The sequence below is a fragment of the Oryctolagus cuniculus genome, chromosome 1 (genome assembly GCF_964237555.1).
Source record: "Oryctolagus cuniculus chromosome 1, mOryCun1.1, whole genome shotgun sequence".
In the NCBI taxonomy this organism is placed as follows: Eukaryota; Metazoa; Chordata; class Mammalia; order Lagomorpha; family Leporidae; genus Oryctolagus; species Oryctolagus cuniculus.
The window spans coordinates 117,497,484-117,518,429 of record NC_091432.1 but is presented as its reverse complement, the minus strand read 5'-3'; the positions used below and the strand labels follow the sequence as shown (position 1 = coordinate 117,518,429).

General features: G+C 39.4%; 1 protein-coding gene across 5 annotated transcripts in view; it reads left to right on the top strand.

Annotated features, from left to right (window-relative positions):
- Positions 1-20,946, top strand: part of LOC103350538 (uncharacterized) — an 84,111-nt gene that overhangs the window by 3,359 nt on the left and 59,806 nt on the right. For all 5 annotated transcript variants that reach the window (XM_070047786.1, XM_070047809.1, XM_070047798.1 and 2 more), the window contains 11 exons: positions 783-938; positions 2,066-2,107; positions 2,719-2,803; positions 6,927-7,004; positions 8,363-8,429; positions 10,836-11,018; positions 12,810-12,964; positions 14,466-14,624; positions 16,614-16,720; positions 17,829-18,024; positions 19,668-19,824. In XM_070047786.1, the coding sequence (XP_069903887.1) occupies positions 783-938; positions 2,066-2,107; positions 2,719-2,803; positions 6,927-7,004; positions 8,363-8,429; positions 10,836-11,018; positions 12,810-12,964; positions 14,466-14,624; positions 16,614-16,720; positions 17,829-18,024; positions 19,668-19,824 (1,385 nt within the window). The remainder of the gene's footprint in view (positions 1-782; positions 939-2,065; positions 2,108-2,718; positions 2,804-6,926; positions 7,005-8,362; positions 8,430-10,835; positions 11,019-12,809; positions 12,965-14,465; positions 14,625-16,613; positions 16,721-17,828; positions 18,025-19,667; positions 19,825-20,946) is intronic.

Below are 20,946 nucleotides of genomic sequence, written 5' to 3'. Positions count from 1 at the left end.
GGGTACATTCACAGTCACTATCAGTATGACAAGCTTCTTTGTTAAGCAATAATATACTTTGTAAAGAAATAACCCCATTATGTGAACAAACTTATTTCTTCTTTGTAACACCTCACTCTCACAATGGAACATTGTGTTATGCCTTGATTCAATTAATTTGGTCAAATCAGTCACCCCGAATCAGTGCAGCATTGTTCCTCTTATCCCGAGAGAGAAACTGGGTGACTTAGGTTCCCTTAGACTTCAGCCCACCTTCAGGTTCTGGGGAAACTTGCTGACATTTTAGGGTGATCTAGTAACCAAGTTCAGCAAGTACTTGATCAAGTGACATGTATGCACTTTGTACGGTAAGTGAATTTTAGTTTGTATGCAATAATGAAGAGGATTTAATTGTTTCTTCACAAAGGCCATTTTCAATCTTTGGCCTCTGAAGTACTTTTTGAAGTACATGATATGTAGATAATAAGAGTGACTCTCTCAAAAAGTAGTATCTTTAATATACAGAGTGTGCTCCATGCCCCATAGTCAGCATTCAGAGAAAGAGCAGTCCATTGGTAGCTATTGGCTACCTGCAGTTCTGTGTGTTCAGGTCTTCCTGGGCCAGCCTTTTCTGAGGACACTCTTGGTGAAGGCCTCTCTGTGCTCTGCACTGAGGGAAACAGATGTGAAGGAGAGGTGGTTGTCCTGAAACAGGGAGAACCTGGGTTTCCTCAGGAGCTCAGCTGTTGAGAATTTTGTCAAGTAGCCAACTAACAGAGACTTTGCTTGATTATCTTTCCTAGCTATGAGAAGTCTCTCAACATAAACTACAGAATACCAGTGAACCACCTATGGATAGCTGAATGTGGACGTGATACACAGAGAAAAGGCAAACCCTGTTTAGTCGAGAGATCGTTCCGTCTGGGATGGCCACTGTTGAATTTTGTGGCCACTTTCCCGTAAGTACCACAACTCTATCTTGTTTTACTTGGACATGGAAGGACACAGTTGACCACCTCTTGTCCAGGATAGATAGAAAAAAGTCATTAAATTTTTGTCCAAACTTCTTTTTGAAAAGAAAAGCATCTTAATCTGCTCATGTAATATGGCACTGCTTCACATTTTGACCTCTAGTCATAGCACTTGGCTGCATTGTGCTTTCTCCCAAGAGGTTTTTGTATGCAAATACCACTGAAAGGATAGTCAAATAGTGGGAATTAGTGTAGTAACTTCATTTTTTTTTCCAGCAATGACTTTTCAAAGGGGCTCTGGGAGCTACTTGGGGAGTAGGTGTTTGGTGTTTAGAAAGAAAATTGGAGGGAGTGAGGCTTGAAATACAATCCACTGTCCGACATCACTCCCCTCAAGATGCAGGTATTATCTTCCCCAGTAGAGTTTCAGATGAATTTATAGACTTCTCATATATTCGTCATTGATAGTTGCTCACCAGTTCCTTTGCACATACTAAACTTTAGCACAACAAGTGTATGGCATTCAACTCAGAAAAATTATTAGTGTTTGACCCTTTATAGTGGGCATCTGTGAAGTTAATAGCTAAAAAGTAGTTGTTTACACAGAGTAGGGCTATTTTGTGTTCTTATGGCCATTTAGGTTCACAAAGGGGATTCAGTTCCACCAAAACTTCAGTTTGAAGAAAGTTATTATTTAGAGATAAAGGATCAATAAGAAGGAGATGGTGGAGGATAAAGAAATAGGAGAGAGCAAGTGAGATTCAAGAACTCTCTGAGGTTTAATTAACCACTTTTTCAGTTGTGGAGACTGAGGCTTACAACAGTTCACATACTTTCCCATGGTCACAGAGCTTGCATCCCATAGTCTACTGTTTAAATTTAAATTTAATGCTTAAATTCCAAATCAGTGTCTTTCACTGTGAAACCTGTTTCCATCCTTGTGACGTTGCTGTACAAGAGCAGAGTTCATCGAGAACCTGAGTATGAGAGAACTACCTACACCTGCATTCCCACCAGCCGCCACTGCCTTCTGGATGGTAATCTGCAATGACCGTCCCAGCATGGTAGAATCTATGTTTTGTGACATCTAATTTTTCCCATTTGTCTAATTGCAGATCTTCAGCGATAAAAGAAAAATGGTATTCATTACTTGAAAGGTATTTGGCCAGAATACATGCTTTGAATCTTTAGTTTGTGATAGAAGTGTGTAAATTTCTGCAAGCCATGGCCCCAAATTATTTCACTATTAAAAATAGATACTTTGTTAAACTGTCCTCAAATAATTTCTGATTTGGACTTCTGCATATGCTTTCAATAATATTCCCTCATTTACATGCATGCTTTATTGTTGAGGAAGTTAAATGCCCCTCTCATCTTTTCCTTTTTGCCAGCCTGTGGCTTGGAGCTAACGTTATTCTCATTATGTATTACATTCCTGTGAGTGCAGCTTACTCTACTGAGTGAGGCTCAAAGTAATTGCCCCCTCCTACTCTTCAACCCTAGAAGGTTACAGGGCCTTCAATCCAGGCAGGAGTACTTTGAGTAGTGGATCACAGTGCCACCTGTGAGTCTCTGGACCATGTCTTATTTTCCAGAATTATTTTTGTTTATAGTTCCTATCCATACTTTGATCTTGCTGAATTATACTGTAATATATATATGTATATGTATAAAACATCAAATATACAGAAATTTTTGCAATATGGATTGATCTGAAATGTGCCGATAGCTAATTCATCTATTTTTGGTTATTACTGAATTTTATTAGGCAAATAAATTTAGCCAAAGAAGAGAACTACATGCATAGCATCCTTACTGAAATCAACATTGAGGCTATGAACAGAAGTACTTCTGTAAGTGTGTTTATTCAATTGAAGCTTCAAGTTCCTACTTAGAGTAAAAGGGAGGTAGACAGGAATAGAGGCAGGGATTGTGAGAGACAAAGAAGTTGTGCGTGTGTGTGTATGTGTGTGTGTGTGTGGAGGTGATTAGCAATGGAAGGGGGAGAGAGAGGAGGGAGAGAGAGCAAGTGAGCGAGCATTTGGAAAGGACCATATGGGAAAATATATTTTCACATATAGTTCTATGTCTTTGTATACATAAAAAGTAATTTACTGGTAATATGAAGCAATAATAACCAGTAGTATCTGAATGGGCATGCTCAGAAATAATACCTGTTAAATGTACATAAACTGTAGTGTTTTGCTTTATTAAAGTATTTTCCACAAGGTGGTATTTCTTTTGGAATTAAAACATTTCTTTCTTTTTTTTTTAACTTTTATTTAATGAATATAAATTTCCAAAGTACGACTTATGGATTACAATGGCTTCCCCCCCATACCGTCCCTCCCACCCACAACCCTCCCCTTTCCCACTCCCTCTCCCCTTCCATTCACATCAAGATTCATTTTCGATTATCTTAATATACAGAAGATCAGCTTAGTATACATTAAGTAAGGATTTCAACAGTTTGCTCCCACACAGAAACATAAAATGAAAAATAATAGATGATTTTTTTTAAAATGATGATGAAATCAGATCAGACCTATTGTCATGTTTAATCCCAGTGAGAGTCAAGTTGGGAATTGATAATTTCTTTTTTTTTTTTTTTACAGAAGATCAGTTTAGTATGCATTAAGTAAAGATTTCAACAGTTTGCACCCCCATAGAAACACAAAGTGAAATATATTGTTTGAGTACTCATTATAGCATTAAATCTCAATGCACGGCACATTAAGGACAGAGATCCTACATGAGGAGTAAGTGCACAGTGACTCCTGTTGTTGACTTTACCAATTGACACTCCTGTCTATGGCATCAGTAATCTCCCTATGCTCCAGTCATGAGTTTCCAAGGCTATGGAAGCCCTCTGAGTTCTCTGACTCTTATCTTGTTTAGACAAGGTCATAGTCAAAGTGGAGGTTCTCTCCTCCCTTCAGAGAAAGGTACCTCCTTCTTTGATGACCTGTTCTTTCCACTGGGATCTCACTCACAGAGATCTTTTGCCAGAGTGTCTTGGCTTTCCATGCCTGAAATACTCTCATGGGCTTTTCAGCCAGATCCGAATGCCTTTAGGGCTGATTCTGAGGCCAGAGTGCTATTTAGGACATCTGCCATTCTATGAGTCTGCTGAGTATCTCACTTCCCATGTTGGATCACTCTCCCCTTTATTTATTCTATCGGTTAGTGTTAGCAGGTACTAGACTTGCTTATGTGCTCCCTTTGACTCTTAGTCCTATCATTATGATCAATTGTGAACTGAAATTGATCACTTGGAATAGTGAGATGGCATTAGTACATGCCACCTTGATGGGATTGAATTGGAATCCCCTGGTATGTTTCTAACTCTACCATTTGGGGCAAGTCAGCTTGAGCATGTCCCAAATTATACATCTCTTCCCTCTCTTATTCCCACTCTTATGTTTAACAGGGATCACATTTCAGTTAATTTTCAACACTTAAGAATAACTGTGTATTAATTACAGAATTAAACCAGTCATATTAAGTAGAACAGACAAAAAAACTACTAAGAGGGATAATGTATTAAGTTGTTCATTAACAGTCAGGGCTATGCTGATCAAGTCACCGTTTCCCATAGTGTCCATTTCACTTCAACAGGTTTCCTTTTTGGTGTTCAGTCAGTTGTCACCGATCAGGGAGAACATATGGTATTTGTCCCTTTGTTGCTTCTTATTTTCATTTTTTAATGATATCTACTTTATTTTAAAATACTTTTGTTTATTTTGGAGACTTGTCAACATACAGAAATGTACAAAAGAGTGCTAACTATATCAAATGTTTTTTATCCCAAGGTTCCTTTTTGGTACCATTTTGCCCCACTTGCATTACTATTTATTTTTTCTGGTTTATCTAGGCATTTGCATGTGAATATCTATTTCCAAAGGCCAGTTACATTCACTAAAGCCCTTCAGTACTGAATGCCTGTGTATTTCCAGGCAGTACAGTGGTTATACAGTCTCCACCTGTAAACTGAACACTGATATAATATTGTAATCTACCATTCATGCTCCCATTTTATCAGTTGACTCCTATAATGCTCCATTTCCTGATAGGGTGAACTCCAGGGTCAAGTATTGCATTGAGCTGTTGTTCCACATAGAGTGGATTTTGGAAAGGTGTTCCTTTCTATAAAATATCAGGACTGAATTGACTTGGAGGGATCACACTTTTAGGAGATCAGCATGTTTCTACCTCATTTTCCCATGCTGTTGGGAAGAATAGCTTCAATTGAGTAAAATTTGATTTATGAACTGTTGTGCACTAGATATCCCAGATATCTCATTTCTTTGTTCTTTATAGTAAGTTTAGATCACACAAAATATTTTAGGAGGAAATAAGGCTAGTATAGAAAAGTGATTTTAGGCATGGAAAGCCAAGACACTCTGGAAAAAAAGACCTAAATGAAAGATCTCTGTGAGTCAGATCCCAGTGGAAAGAACGGGGCCATCAAAGAAGGAGGTACCTTTCTCTGAAGGGAGGAGAGAACTTCTACTTTGACTATGACCCTGTCTGAATAAGATCGAAGTTGGCGAACTCAAAAGGCTTCCATTGCCTTGGCAACTCATGACTAGAGCCTAGGGAGATTACTGATGCCATAAACAAGAGTGTCAAATTGTTAAGTCAACAATAGGAGTCACTGTGTACTTACTTCTCATGTGGGATCTGTCCTTAATGTGTTTTCCAATGTGAAGTAATGCTATAACTAGTACTGAAACAATATTTTACACTTTGTGTTTCTGTGTGGGTGCAAACTGATGAAATCTTTACTTAATATATACTAAATTGATCTTCTGTATATAAAGATAATTGAAAATGAATCTTGATGTGAATGGAATGGGAGAGGGAGCAGGAGATGGGAGGGGTGCGAATGGGAGGGAAATTATGGGGGAGGAAGCCATTGTAATCAATAAACTGTACTTTGGAAATTTATATTTATAAATAAAAAATCTAATTGAAGAAAAAGAACAAGAAAAATTAGGAGCATGGTATCCAATGAATGAAATTGTTTAGTAAATTACAATCATACTTTTTTCTGATTTCCTTAACAAATGCCCTTTTATTAAGAGAACATCAGGGGATGAAACATAATAAAGACAATCTTCCTATAAAAAAGAATTCAAAGGAAAGAAATAAATTGGAAATATATTTCTACCCAGTTTGTTTTAATATACTTAAGGCCTGTGGGAGTCCAATTTTGCTATTTATTTGTTCCCTTTAAGCATTGCTTATTAGAGGACCCAGACCTCATTATGGATTTGTCTGATTTCTCCAACTAAATCCATGATACATGCTCTTGCTTCTATATTATCTTATTTAAAAACAATGTCTTGTATAGTATCTAGTGAACTCTAGATTTGATTTCACAAACACTATTCATGTGATTTTTCTGTAAATCATCTCCGGTTTCCATAGAGGAATCTGTGAATGTGAGGGCAATAGAGAGCTGTTTTAGATCCCTTCTTGACTGGCAGAGCTGGGAATGGAACTTCAATTTCTAAAACATTCAGTTGTAAGCCCTGGATTTATTGTCTCCGTAAGTTTGGTGATTAACTCAGATAAAGTGCTCCTTCCATTCTGGTTGGTCAAACAAGAGTGGCTGTGATAGCCAGTTCTTAAGGGACTAGAAATGAATGTGTGAGAAGTTATGGTACTAAAATAAATGCCCTCTCAGCATTTGCAGCATTTGTTTACCTCACCTAAGCTGTTTTATTTTGAGTGTCATAGCTTCTTTATTTAAAAAGAATTATATGCTTTACTGAAATTTTTTCTATTGGCTTCCTGTTATATAAAGGAATGAAAATAAGTTCTAACTAAGGACTAGTGCTCTACTTTACACTTTGTGAACTTTAAAAACAAACTTTGTGTTTAACTTATGGGTAACAATTGATAATAATTTTGTCATGTGCTCCAAAATTCTTCCATTTCAGCAATGTTTTTCTCCTTTTCCTTTTACAGTCTATAATTGTGACAGTAACCAATTTAGACACAGCGAATGATGTCATCAACCTATCACTGCCAGTACTAGGATTAACTGTAAGTAACTAACAGCCACTTTTAAATAGCAACCTTGATTTTTTGTGACTGATATATTTTCAAAAAGACATGTACAGAGAGAGACAGACAGACAGAAATACAATGGCAGAGATGTATATAGAGAAAAACAGAGAGAAAGAAGCTTGTATAGAGAGGTCCAACTCATTGGTTTAGTGCCTGAATGCACACTATGCACTGGGGTGTTCTGGAGCTGAAGCCTGGAGCCAGGAATGCAATCCAGTCTTGGAACAGAGTCAGTTGTTAGGGGGGTGGGTCACAGGACATTGATTTAAAAAACATAGTTCATTTTCTTTAGTATGCAGTGTTTTCCTTTGTTGAAGTGACTGGTATCATCAGACAAGAAATCATTCCATTTTGACAAAGAGTTTGTCTATGTCCAAGTCAAGGTATTTCAACAGAAGCTTTTTAACTCCTACCTTAAAAGAAATGACTTTTCTGAGGTCTCACTTCCTATTGGCAGAACAGTTTTGAGAATATTATGCTGCGTCTGTGTGTGTATGTGTGTGTGTGTGTGTGCATGCATGTGTGAGATAGCCTTCTTCTCTGGGATACTCTGTAATGTCAAGGTCTTGTGTTCTCATCAGGAATCAAGAGCAATCATACTAGCATTCCACACTAACTCCATCTGAATCATGTTTTTGCTTCAGTCTCCTTTGGAAGACACGAAAGTTATTTAAGAGATACACAGTGTAGGTGTGTTGGTTTCAACTAGCATTTCCAGAGCTGCTAGGGGGATTGTTTCCTGGAGCTGGCCTATTCCTCAGATTAGAGTCCTTGTCCCTTTTGTCTCCAGAATGAGGCTTGTCTGAATGGAAGCCAGTGGGCTGACATTCTGCTCTTTCAAGGTATCTTATGATATCCTCCAAGTGTTATTTGGTTTAAGCATAGTCATGGCAGGTGTGTGACTCCATAGGCAAAAGGGTTGTGTGGACAAGGACATGTGAGGGTAAACGCAACATTCTCTAAGGAAACTGGATAGCAGAAGGCAGAATTCTCAGGATCAGACTTTCCTTTTGAAAAGGCATAAATGTGATTTCTCATTCCATGGAGCACACAGAAAGCACCCAGCCAACTACACTGTGGTCCACAGATACATGGCTTATCAACAGCGATACAGCAAAAATGTGGGGTAGATTCCTGGAGGTTCTAAGAGGGACAGGAGGTACTTAAACAAACCAGTCTTGCTAACTCAAAAACTGTGGTCACCCCATTGGATGGAATAGCATTTACACTGGTCCGGTCCTTTTCTTGTTTGGAAATGTGGAAACACTAAGGAAATAAGTCCTGAAGGTATGTACTGATGATTTGTTGTGATGCTTCATTCTTTTTTCTCCAAGGGCTCTGAAAAAGACTACCAACTCTTGGTCAACTCTGCAAATGAAGAGGTTCCACAGCCTCTTATTGGTAAGATTTGTTTAATGCCAAATCTATGCCCAGAATGTGTATCAGTGTAATAAGAAAATCAAAATAATCACATTTCTGATAGAAAGGCCTGTAAGGTTGAGTTTTGTAGCATTTGATCTAGAGGTCATTGATAAAAGGATTATACCTCTCCTAAGATAGTTTTGGAGCAATTTAGCTACAGAACAAACAATTCAAGGATGAGCAAACTTGTTCATGTCCTTAATAGAAACAGAGTGGTTAGAAGGAGAGGAGGGAGAATGTTTGTCACAGACCTTGCAGTAAAATGTTGAAGATGATTCCTAGGAAGATCACACAGCATTTCCTCTTACCTGCTTACAGTTCAACAATCTTGGAAGCACTTTCATGTGTAACTTAGGATGTCTTCACGTAATCTGTAAAATTTAAATATGAAATTTCTTTTTTGGAAAGATATACTGCAGTCTCAGAATACAGGAATCGCTGAGTGCATCTGAGGAAACTTCCACCTGCACAATGCACGTTTGTTTATTTTTTTGTGTTTTCACTGAACGTTGACATCTTTGCAAAAGTTATTTGGCAATAAAATAATGTAAAAATGGTAAAAACTGGCAATATATTTTAACAAAAGGCTTTTAATTTACATAACACATGTTCTACACGTAGGCATAGAACAGGTTCATACTTCACTACTGGCTCTGAAGATTTTAAGAGCTTATCATTCATGGTGGCCCCTTGGCTGCCATCCTGAATGTGTACTTTAACAGGCTCTCAACACTCAAGTGTTGATTAACTCCTGTGCATCCTGACATTTTGGTTTTATTGTGCTAAAGTCATGGAAGTTTCTTTTCCTGTAAGACAGAAGTTACTATAATTCTTGTTCACTATCTTGCCTGATGAAAATGAAAAAAAAAATAAATTAAAAAGTAAAATTCAGTGATAGATTGTAAATGGAAAAAAGAGAACATTTATTCTTTGTAAAAAAAAAAAAAAACCCATCTTGGGTCCGGCACTGTGGTGTAGAAGGTTAAGCCACTGTCTGCAATGCTGGCATCGCATATGGGGCTGATTCGTGTCCTGATTGTACCACTTTTCATCTGGCTCCCCACAAGTGGACCTAGGAAAGAAGCAGAGGATGGCCCAAGACTTGGGCCTCTTCACCCACATGGGAGACCCAGATGAAGCTGTTGGCTCTTGACTTCAACCTAGCCCAGCCCCGGCCATTGCAGCCATTTGGGGAATGAACCAGCAGATGGAAGATCTCTCTCTCCACCTCCCCTCTCTAACTCTGCCTTTATAGTAAATTAATAAAATATCAAAATATACATCTTAAGGTACAGGATATTTAAATTTTTAAAATTTATTTTCTGAGAAGCAGAGAGAGAGAGTCAGGAGAGACTGAGTAAGTGCTAAATGGCTCCTGAGGCAGGAGCCAGAAGCCAGGAACCAGAAACTCAATCCAGTTCTCCCATATGAGTGGCAGGAATCCAGCTTTTCAAGCCATCATGTCTGCCTCCCAAGGTCTGCATTAGCAGAAGGCTGAAATTAAGAACTATGGACAGGGATCAGACCCAGGCAGTTCAATGCGGGACACAGGAATCACCACAGGCATCTTCACTTTTGTGATAAATATCGACCCTCTATTATAGGATCTCTGAGAATTTCTTGGGTCACCAGCAATTTCAAGGATGTAAGAGTAAAATAAATGACTGGGTTTGCACTCTGGAAACAGCACTTTGCACAATGCCTCTAGGTTTCCAACACCCTGTTGCCTTCCCTTGGCTAGTTAGCTGGGAGGGCCCCTGAGAGGGAATGGTCACAGCAAACCATGGTTCCACTGCTCTTGAGCAGTCCTGACTATAGAGCTGACAACATGAAATGAAGTCTCTCTTGATTGCCAGCACAGAAGTGAGATTATTGATCACAGCAACTCATGACATGTATGGTCTAATAATTCACAGAATGTTAACCACTGATGTTTCGTCATGCATTTGCACTTAGATGTTTATGTGACAAGGGAGGTTAAGGATTGAAAATGATGAAGGTAATCATAGTGGGGTCAAGTAACTTGCAGGAGACATAAAAATCTAGTCGGTGTCAAGGCAGAAAATCAGGAGGCCTTATATATTTTCTGATGGAAACAGCAGATGTCACCAACATGGAATGCAGAGAGGGATGTATGCATTCCAAACTAGGCAACAGGTTTCCACTTTTGTTCTCTTTACTTTTGAAAAGTTCCTTGCTGGGACACCTGCTTTACATGGTGTCTCTTCAGAGAGTTTGCATGATACTCACTCACAAGACAGCCCTCTTCTTTCCCAAAGGCCCAGGAGAACTTCAGCAGGCCCTAGTGTGGTACCCATGCTGATGACAAGGCATGTTTGATCATCCCCATCAGCCTGATCTATATTGAAATTTTTCTCTGCATAGGACACGAAAATATATACACAATTCAAACAACCTACCTTCGAGCTGAGCACCCGTCACCTGCATCTGAGAATGCTGTCGTTCTTCCCAGCCTCCACGAATCTACCTTAGAAGAGTTGTGCTCACATGTATGCGGCTATTTCATTCTGAAACCCAGGTGCCAGGCCACAGGCCAGTGCAAGAGTGGTGAGTCCTTTCTTTTTCAGCAACTTCCTTCTTTCAGGTCACATCCCTGGTAAGAAATTCATGACCCAAAGCTCCTCTCCATGGGGGAAGGGGAGCAGTAGAAACAGAAACCCTATGCCCATGCAAATTCAGGCTTACAGAATCCATTCAAAGACCAAACTCTGGTCTAGAAGTTTGTCTTCATTTCTCTGTGTTAGGTCTTTAGTCTTCTCTGGATGCCCTGGGTATTTTCTGTACATAGTTGTGCCCATACCCACCTATGTCACATTACAGTGCAGCTTCTGAGAAGTCATGACTTTCCCATCCCTGGGCTTATCTCTGAATCTCAGCTGAGAGCAGCAGGTGATCAATTTACTGCATGACTTAGACACAAAGTGGAAGATCTCTAGGAGAGCAAAGATTTGTGCAGTTGAACTGGGATCTGTTCTGCCTTGGGCAGAAGTGGCTGAGGGGTTGTAGCCTGAACTGAATCTTTTTTAAATATTTATTTTATTTATTTGGAAAAGCAGGATTAGAGAGAGAGAGAGAAAGAGATCTTCCATCCCATGATTCACTCCCCAAATGGCTCCAACAGCCAGGGCTCGGCCAGGCCAAAGTCAGAAGCGAGGAGCTTCTTCACCTGTGTCCCCCACATGGGTGTAGGGGCCCAAGGATCTGGACCATATTCTGCTGCTTTCCCTGGTGCATTAGCAGGGCACTAGAAGGGAAGTCAAGCAGCCAGGACTTGAACCAGTGGCCATATGGGATGCAGTATCTCAGGCAGCAGCTTAACCAGTTATGTTTCAATGGTGGCCCCTTGAATGGACTCTGAATGAGCCCACAGCAAGCTGACTTTACACATCTGCTTCAGACACAGATCTAGATTAGACCCGGACTGAATCTTTGTGGTTAGGGGTTTCTGAGCTTCCTGCTTTCCATTTTCCTGCTATCATTCCAGTGTTCTTTTTATAGATGTATCTCTGCTAAGAAACTTGTTAGGAAAATGAGAAATATGGTGGCAGTAACTGATTTTCTTTTTTTTTTTTTTAAGATTTATTTATTTATTTGAAAGTCAGACTTATACACAGAGAGAAAAGGCAGAGAGAGAGAGAGAGAGGGAGAGGAGTCTTCCATCCACTGGTTCACTCCCTAGATGGCCACAACAGCCAGAGCTGTGCTGATCTGAAGCCAGGAGACATGAGCTTCTTCCAGGTCTCCCACGTGGCACAGGGGCCCAAAGACTTGGACCATCTTCTACTGAACCTGAGTCTCTTCAAACCTCTGTATTTCATTGGCAGTTGATTTTAAAGGGGAAGAGAGAAAGAGAGTGAGCGAGAGAGAGAGAATATCACAGTGAGATAGAAATTTCATATCCTTCAATTCACTCCCCAAATGGCCAGAAAGGGTCATGGCTGGGTCAGGGCCAACACTGGGATCTGTAAATTTAATCAGATCTCCCTTGAGAGGAACCCAATTTCTTGAGTCCTCAGTGCTGCCTCCTTCCCAGAGTCTGCATTCGGAAAGATCTGGAATCAAGAGGAAGAGTTGGAAATCAAACTATGGGACTCGGGTATTTAACCACTAGGCTAAATATCTGCTTCCTATCTACAAGTTTACAGGAAATGGGAAAGAAGAATTCATCAATACCACATGAATGCGATTGGCCGATTTCAGAATGTAGGAGTTTCTACACAATAAATAACACAACTTCTCTCTTTTCTCTAACTATGGCTGAAAATATCTGTCAAATAGAAAGGTGGAAACTAGAATCTAGTTCACTCATCTACTCTAATAACCTCCTTTCCTCTCCAGGTAGGCATATGACCCGACTGTTCAGGCCGAACAAGAGCAAAAAGTGGCGTGATCTGACCAAGGGGGACTCTTCAGCAGCTCCTTTGTCAGTCCAGTTCCATGCAGCCTCCCTCTTGGTGCTGTCTAGGAAGAAAAAACTGACTAGCCCACTTTTGGTAGGTCTCGCTTCAATTTTCTACAACCCTCCAAGGACAGCAATGTTGAGAGTTAGGTGTCCTCCTGTTATTCGGTTTCCAGATGAGGAAATCTTGTGTCAGCCCCTTCCTTTGGCTGAAATGCTTTATTAGTATTGCTTCAAGGAAGAAAAATCAGATTTAGATTTCACAGTCAGGCACAAAAGCAAAAAAATGATATTCTTATTGGTTCCACTGATTTCAGCTAAGATCCACATAGAACTGATCAGAAAAACCACAAAGGGCTATGTGTGACTGAACCACTGTGTCCACCTCACCCTCAGATTCTCCTTTAACCTCTTCCTTGAACTCTGCATGAGTTTTCAGTGTCCTTTCATTGCTTCCTCCTCATTCAAATGACTCAATCTTGCAACTCAGCATATCTCACAGGTATGCTATTTGTAGCTCAAATGCTTCCATACATCCTTTGGCATATATTCATGCTTCTATCATGTGAGAATGTGGCCCATTTTATTTCCAATTAATATACTTCATAATCACCCTATTTGTTGATTGTCCAGTACTCCCATGTACTCTACTAGATGTAGGGAGTGTTATGCTAGGTGGGAAGGAGTTTATCAAGTTAGTTTCATGTTAAATATTGTCCAGACCTTGTAGAATTTGCAACAAGTTTAAGGAGTTGCTAGGATCATCATCCAGACATCAACAGCGGATAAAAAGAAAGTATTAGTTAAGGTTGTGTTCAATGCCCAAAGTTAGAGTGAAAATGAGTGGGCTAGTAGATTAAACATTCCTAGAATACCTGACCCTGAAAATCCTTTACCTTCTCCCATGGGCATGAAGGTGGAGAAATAGGAAATGAAAATCTGGTGAGTAGAGAATGCAGTCCGAGATAGATTCAGGGAAGAGATGGATTTTTAGCCTGGATTTAAATGAGTACAAGGGACTACAGGAAGTAGGAATGGGTCACAGTCACTGAAGCATAGTAAACCAATGATAAATAAGTGTGACAGCTAAGTTTCCCTATGTGGGCAAGATCAAGGAAGTACTGAGAAAAGCATAGTAAATTAATAATTAATAAAGAGTGGTTCATTAGAAGCTTGAATCAGAGAAGTTTGATTTAAAAGTTCAGTGCACTGAAAAAGAAAATATGATAAAAGCATGTTGAAATTCTTCAGATGGAAGTGTTAAAAATATATTCAGAGATCCCAAAACAATTTCCTTCATTCCTTTCAGCTCTCTCAGTGTCCCCTCACACACTCTTGCTGTTTTTGTCTAAATTGGAAAGAAAAAAAGAAAATAAAGTAGGGGTGAAAGGTGGGGAGAGAGCGTGAGTGGATATAGAGGAAGGGCAGAGAGGGAAGCATCATTATATTCTTAGAATTGTATCTGTGAACTACATTGAATCTCTTATCTTTGTATTAATACAACAGTATTGTGAAAATAAATGGAAATAAGCCTTTGTTCAAGGCTTCTGGATCTGGAATGCCCTACCTCTTGTTCTCCTTTTTATTTGCCATAGGATTTACTTTACTTTATTGACAAAGGATCACAGGCAGAGGGAATATTCAGGAAACCAGGAAGCATAGCATCTTACACAGCCCTGAAGCAAAAAATAAGTTCCGGAGGTACAGTTGACTGGAGCAATGAATCTCCTCTTGTGGCAGCCACTGTATTACAGGTAGGGAGAGTTCTAGCATCATGTATGCAAAACATGGAGGTATGTGGATGGTTTCATTCATCACGACTACTCCAAGGTTAATAGATTTAATAGATGGAATACTCAAGAGACAGGAAATCGTAGCAGGCAACTACTCCCTTCATTGTGTAAACATTGGATGTCAGATAAATTTTCCTTTTTCTTCAAACTGACCTCTGAACACTCCATTCTTAGAAGTTTTTGATGGTCAGCAAATATTTGCCATACAATGAATCAACAAATGCACATAGATGCAAAGAAAATCTTCAGTCATTTCCCCTGTCTTTTATGCCTTTTTAAAAGAATGTGGTGGACAAAGGACTCTGCCATTGTACTTGACTTCACTTTGATCACCTTTGGTATACTTTGTTTTTTGGATTGGGCTTAGCCCAATAGTCACAGTTGTATTTGAACAGTAATCCACCTATAACATCAGGCACATCTCAGAAATCTGAATTTAAAAGTTGATGCAGCAGTCAAAATTGGATTAGAATTCTTAAAATATAATCAATGTAAAATATAAGTAGGTTTCAAAAGATGCAAAAATTTCTAAATATCTAGGAATACTTGCAAAAGGGAAAATAATAACAACCACATACCCTTCCACATACTTGAATTTTGTTAAGAGTTATGGAAAAATATGTTAACATGATAATATCTACAAATGGGCCTTCAAAACCTATGAGAATCTGTATCACATTTGGTCTTTCTTTATCCTCCATGTTTGGCCATATGAGAAATAGCAATAGGCCACTGATGACTTATAGGTGACAAATACTATACTCAGATCATAGCAACATATACTAGGGAACATACATGAGATTCATGTCACTTTCCAGCAAGACGTAGAGAAACCCCACTGAAGGCTTTAAAATCTGATCCTTGGGAAATACCATGGGAAATACCTGGAGAGGTGGTCCAGACTAGACACAAATATTTGATCAGGACCAAATTGAATTGAGCTGTCAATTAGAGCTACTGAACTGTTCCTGGATTACAATTGCAGTAGTTGTTGGAATGCATCTTCTATATTCATTGCTATTGAGAGTTTTGAGGCTTCTAGTGAGACCAGTTGAAGGAAAGCTGGCAAGGCAATGACAGCCTGCCCTCACTGTTGTCCAAAAAATGTGACTGTTTCATGAAATTTAGGAGAAGGACTGACTTTACAGTGGTAAGACTTGTTCATCAGCCACATGATGTGACCAATATTCTGACGCATCAGTTAAGAAGATTTCCTTTGCATGCATCTAGCCCAAATACTCTAAGCCCTAGACTGGTGCTTTGATTAAGTTGTATGATTCCCTTGTATAGAGGGCATATATGTTCCAACATAAGGATTCATTCTGAAGTCAACCTACCTATTGGGAATTTGGAAATGCATATTCCACAATCCTCTGTTTTCATGTTGAGAACACTAAATGTTAAGGTGTGAAAGAAATCTAGAGTGAGGCTGTTAGGGAGTTTTGTCCGCAAGAACAACAGATAACTGCCATCAGAAGCTCAAATCCTCACTTAACATTGTAAATGAGTGCATGTATTTATATTTAGTTCATTTGATTAAGAACCTTTGTTGTTAAGGTTTAAAAGCACTGGGTCTGATATAAACAAGTAAAACAGGTATTTTTCTATACTTTTGGGGAAGTGATAGGGTTGAGGGTGATGCAGAACCAGACTCTGTAGGTTTGAATGAGTTTGCTAGAATATACAAACAAGATGATTCACACAGGAAGAGGAGACTTTTTCTTCACTCCCAGAACTTCCTAGCTGCTTCTTTTTTGCTTCTAGCTTTAGTCAGAAGAAAGTTAAGCACCCATTTCCACATGAGCCCTTCAGAGAATTGGAGGTCATAGTTTGGATGTCTAAGAAGAGAGTTGGGATTAAACTGAATATTTCAATTAAATATTTTTCTTTGTAATTAACCTCATATATTTGGCATCAAATTAACATGACTTATCTTTTAAACTCTATAAGGATTTTCTTCGAAGCCTGCCAGGAACTATATTTTCAGCCAAGCTGTATGACCAGTGGCTTGATGTATTTGAGAAAGAGGACGAGAATAAAGTACCTGCGATTCAGAGGTGTTGATACAATAATTACTGTACTTTATTTTATTTTATTTTTTGACAGGCAGAGTGGACAGTGAGAGAGAGAAACAGAGAGAAAGGTCTTCCTTTGCCGTTGGTTCACCCTCCAATGGCCGCCACGGCTGGTGCACCGCGCTGATCCGAAGGCAGGAGCCAGGTACTTATCCTGGTCTCCCATGGGGTGCAGGACCCAAGGACTTGGGCCATCCTCCACTGCACTCCCGGGCCACAGCATAGAGCTGGCCTGGAAGAGGGGCAACTGGGACAGAATCCGGTGCCCTGACTGGGACTAGAACCCAGTGTGCCAGTGCCACAAGGCAGAGGATTAGCCTAGTGAGCCACGGCGCTGGCCATTAATTACTGTACTTTAACTCTGCTTCACAACCACAGCCTACACAGCATGCAGAAAAATACTAGATCTGCTTAAGAGCTCTATCCACTAAACAAAGGAACAATGTGAAAGGGTCTCACTGGTCACACAATGAAAGCCAGAATCAAAAAAGATATAGGCTTTGCCTCTGTCACTTAGTTCTTAATTCTCTCCTAATGTTATTGATATGGAGTCCTTCACCATTGTACACATTCTGAATTTGTGACATTGATATGGGAGGAATACCATTGGTCCAAGAGATAAGACCAATTTATCAGTGGTCTGACCTAAATATAATCCAAGAGCTAGCTGAGAGGTCTATATGTGGTGTACAATGCAACATTTTTGTATGTGTTTGAACTTGGACTGAGTCTGTTAAATTATAACATTGGGCTCTTGTCATGAGGCAGCATTCTTGTACTACTACCTTTAAAAAGAAGGTAGTGCTTTCAATTTGTGTGCTGTTTAATTTCAACAGTAAACTTTCAGTGCCACACATATGGCATGCAACACTGTTTTTTAAAATTTACTTATGCTTACTTAGGTATTCAGAAAGTTTGCTGCAGTTAAAGCACATTGCTATGGTTTCACCAAAACTGCAGGCAGTGATTTTTAGACATGTTGGTTCATTTTCTGTATTTTCATTGTGTTGTGTTAAAAGGCATTCAAAGTGCCCTATTTTCTTTGTATATGCAAGTTGCTGAAGAAAATGACTGCGTTTTCTGTGTTTAGGCTCTTAGCCCAGCTGCCGAAAGCCAATTTGATTATCCTGAAGTGCCTGTTTGGGTCCCTAAACAAAATTGTTCAACAGTCTACATTCAAAATTATGACTACCTCAGACTTATCATTGTGTCTTGCCCCAAGAATTCTTCCTCTATGGCATTCAACTTCCAGAAGCTCAGAGGTAGCAGATGAATTAAGGAAGAAGGTAATTAGATGTCTCATTTTTATGCCCTTGAGGAGCAGGGTCCCCTTTGGAATCTGAAATTCAGGATATGAATTCTGAAAGACCATTTTTTAAAATGAACATTTTAGTGATACTGCTCCAGAGTGTTAAGTTCATTTATCCTATCCTGGGAGCTACAGGAGGGCGGCATGTTAGGTAGGAAAAAGGTAGCAGTGAGTCACTTCTCCTTTCCCTTTCAGGAGACAGAACAGTGATTTGACTTACCCATGGAGAGAGTAGGAACTCATGCACTATGATAGAAAGGAACCTGGGGTTTGTTGGACAAATAAGGTGCAACAATTCTAATTCTCATTGTTGAAGGTTGTGTACATTTGAGCCAGGTCTCTACACCAGGGTTTTCTCAGCTGAGCAATGGCAGTGGGGGTAGCATCCATCTCTCCTGGCTGTCAGTGACGCTGCCTTGTTTGCTTGCACAAAATGAGCACACTTAGCTCCACACACCTTGACCTTACTCTGCCAGCTGTGACTCATTCAGAGAAATGCTTGTCTATATCTTCTCTGCTGCTGGCACTGGATGCAGAGCATCCTAAGAGAGCCACAACATTCCAAATGCAGACACAGTTCCTCCCCGAGCTCCCTCTCAATGTAAGGCTGAGGGGAGACAGAGCAAGGCTACAGGAAGCCTAGTCAAGCAGAAGTTCTGTTTGTAGCTGACTCCTTTCTTGTCAAAGGATTCACTGAGAATTTCTGCCTCCCAAGTTTAAGGTATATCATTGGGCCAGTGTATTTCACAAGTCTTTGTATACTGAATACTTTAGAGATTTTACCATGCAACCATACATCTTCACCCCTAACGTCCTTTTTTATTTAACTTTTATTTAATGAATATAAATTTCCAAAGTACAGCTTATGGATTACAATGGCTTCCCCCCTCCATAACTTCCCTCCCACCCACAACCCTCCCATTTCCTGCTCCCTCTCCCCTTCCATTCACATCAAGATTCATTTTCTATTCTCTTTATATACAGAAGATCAGTTTAGTATAAAGTAAAGAAGTAAAGATTTCAACAGTTTGCACCCACATAGAAACACCAAGTGAAAAATACTGTTTGAGTACTAGTTATAGCATTAAATCACAATGTACAGCACATTAAGGACAGAGATCCTACATGAGGAGTAAGTGCATAGTGACTTCTGTTGTTGACTTAACAAATTTACAGTCTTGTTTATGGCATCAGTAATCACCCTAGGCTCTAGTCATGAGTTGCCAAGGCTATGGAAGCCTTTTGAGTTCACCAACTCTGATCATATTTAGACAAGGCCATGGTCAAAGTGGAAGTTCTCTCCTCCCTTCAGAGAAAGGTACCTCCTTCTTTGATGACCTGCCAAACTTCCTTTATGGATGACATTGAAATTATCTTTATGGTGAAGCCATTGATTTGAAAATGTTAGCAATTCAGCAAATCCCTAGTTACCCAATATTCTAGAGAGTATAATGGTTATTTCTGAGAGAAAACTAGTTTATATAATTCTATGTTAACTCTGAAGTTTTCTCATAATTCTGAATTTCATGTTTCTTATAATGTTAAAATTCACATATGACATGATTTATGGCTATGTAAAATTAAAAAAGAATACCTTATTTTCACCCTTTTGTGTCACAGATTTCACTGACATACTTTCTAATACAGAACTGTCCTGAGATATTTAAAGATGCCACCAATTCAGTCTTGCGGAAGAGACCCATGATTTTCTACAACAATACTGGGGACAATGCTGTGAATTGCAATAATGTCTCGGGGGACAGTGACAACATTGTGGGTGAGAGCTTTCTGGGATCTCCATGAGAACATGGCAGATCCTCCATCTGGGGTCACTGGCTTTGCTGAGAAACAGATAACAAGGCCACCAGGTGTGAGAAAGGTGCTTAGGCAGTGTCAGTTCTAGAGCTCAGGGGCCAGTACCAAGAACAATGTTGTACTGCCCACGACTCTACTGCCCCTGCCTTTTCAAGGCTTCCACAGTTCAGGAGCAGTTTCATAATGTCTTGAGACCAAAGAAAAGTTGAGAAGAGGTCCCTAATGTACAGAATTGCTTGTTCAAATCATAACTGCTTGAGAGACCTCATGCTATGATCCATTGTGTGGATTCATTTTCTAACCTAATTTAAATGGGGCCTTTTCATATGAGAGTACCTCACAAATTCTTTGGAAACATGGAATTAAAATGTCAGGCTTATGGCACAAAACATATTCAAATCAATGTATAATTTTTCATAATATATATTTTTGACATCATGTGAAAATATTTTTGACCAACATGAAGTCCTACTTTAAAATTCTTTCATCCATAAACTTTTTGAAGTACTCTCAGACATATCATTAATATGTCCAGGTTGAAACTCATTGAAGAGGCTCACAGTATTGCCTGCTTTATATCGGCTCCTTTGACACTCTGGGGTACCTGAAGCATCCCACGATTCCAGTGCTCTTTGAAAGGGTGTGAAATGAAGCAGCATCACTGAGGAGCAAAGCACTTGCTCTGATGTCTTCCAATTGTTCTGGAAGCTAGAACCCTGTGCCATCATTGAGTAGTGGCCCTGTCTTTGGCAGTTATTCTGTCACTCAGGCTCATACCAGTAAAATATGGAAGGAATATCTGAATTTTATGATTGCTTTAAGGGTTAAAGATGATGAATGCAAAACAAATTAGTTTAAAAAGAACATCACAAAATATGACTAGTAGAAATCCCCATGAGCCTAGAAATTTGTACCATTCAATCCTAGGTAGATGTAGCTAAGAGACATCTAGCAATTTGATAAGGGTGAGTTTAGTAGGACTTGGGGGCATGTATCATGAGTCCCTTCCTATGTTTTCCAATCAGTGGTTTTATCATATTCATCTTATTGCTTAGAGGAAATATTTTGGAAAGCTCATTTGATC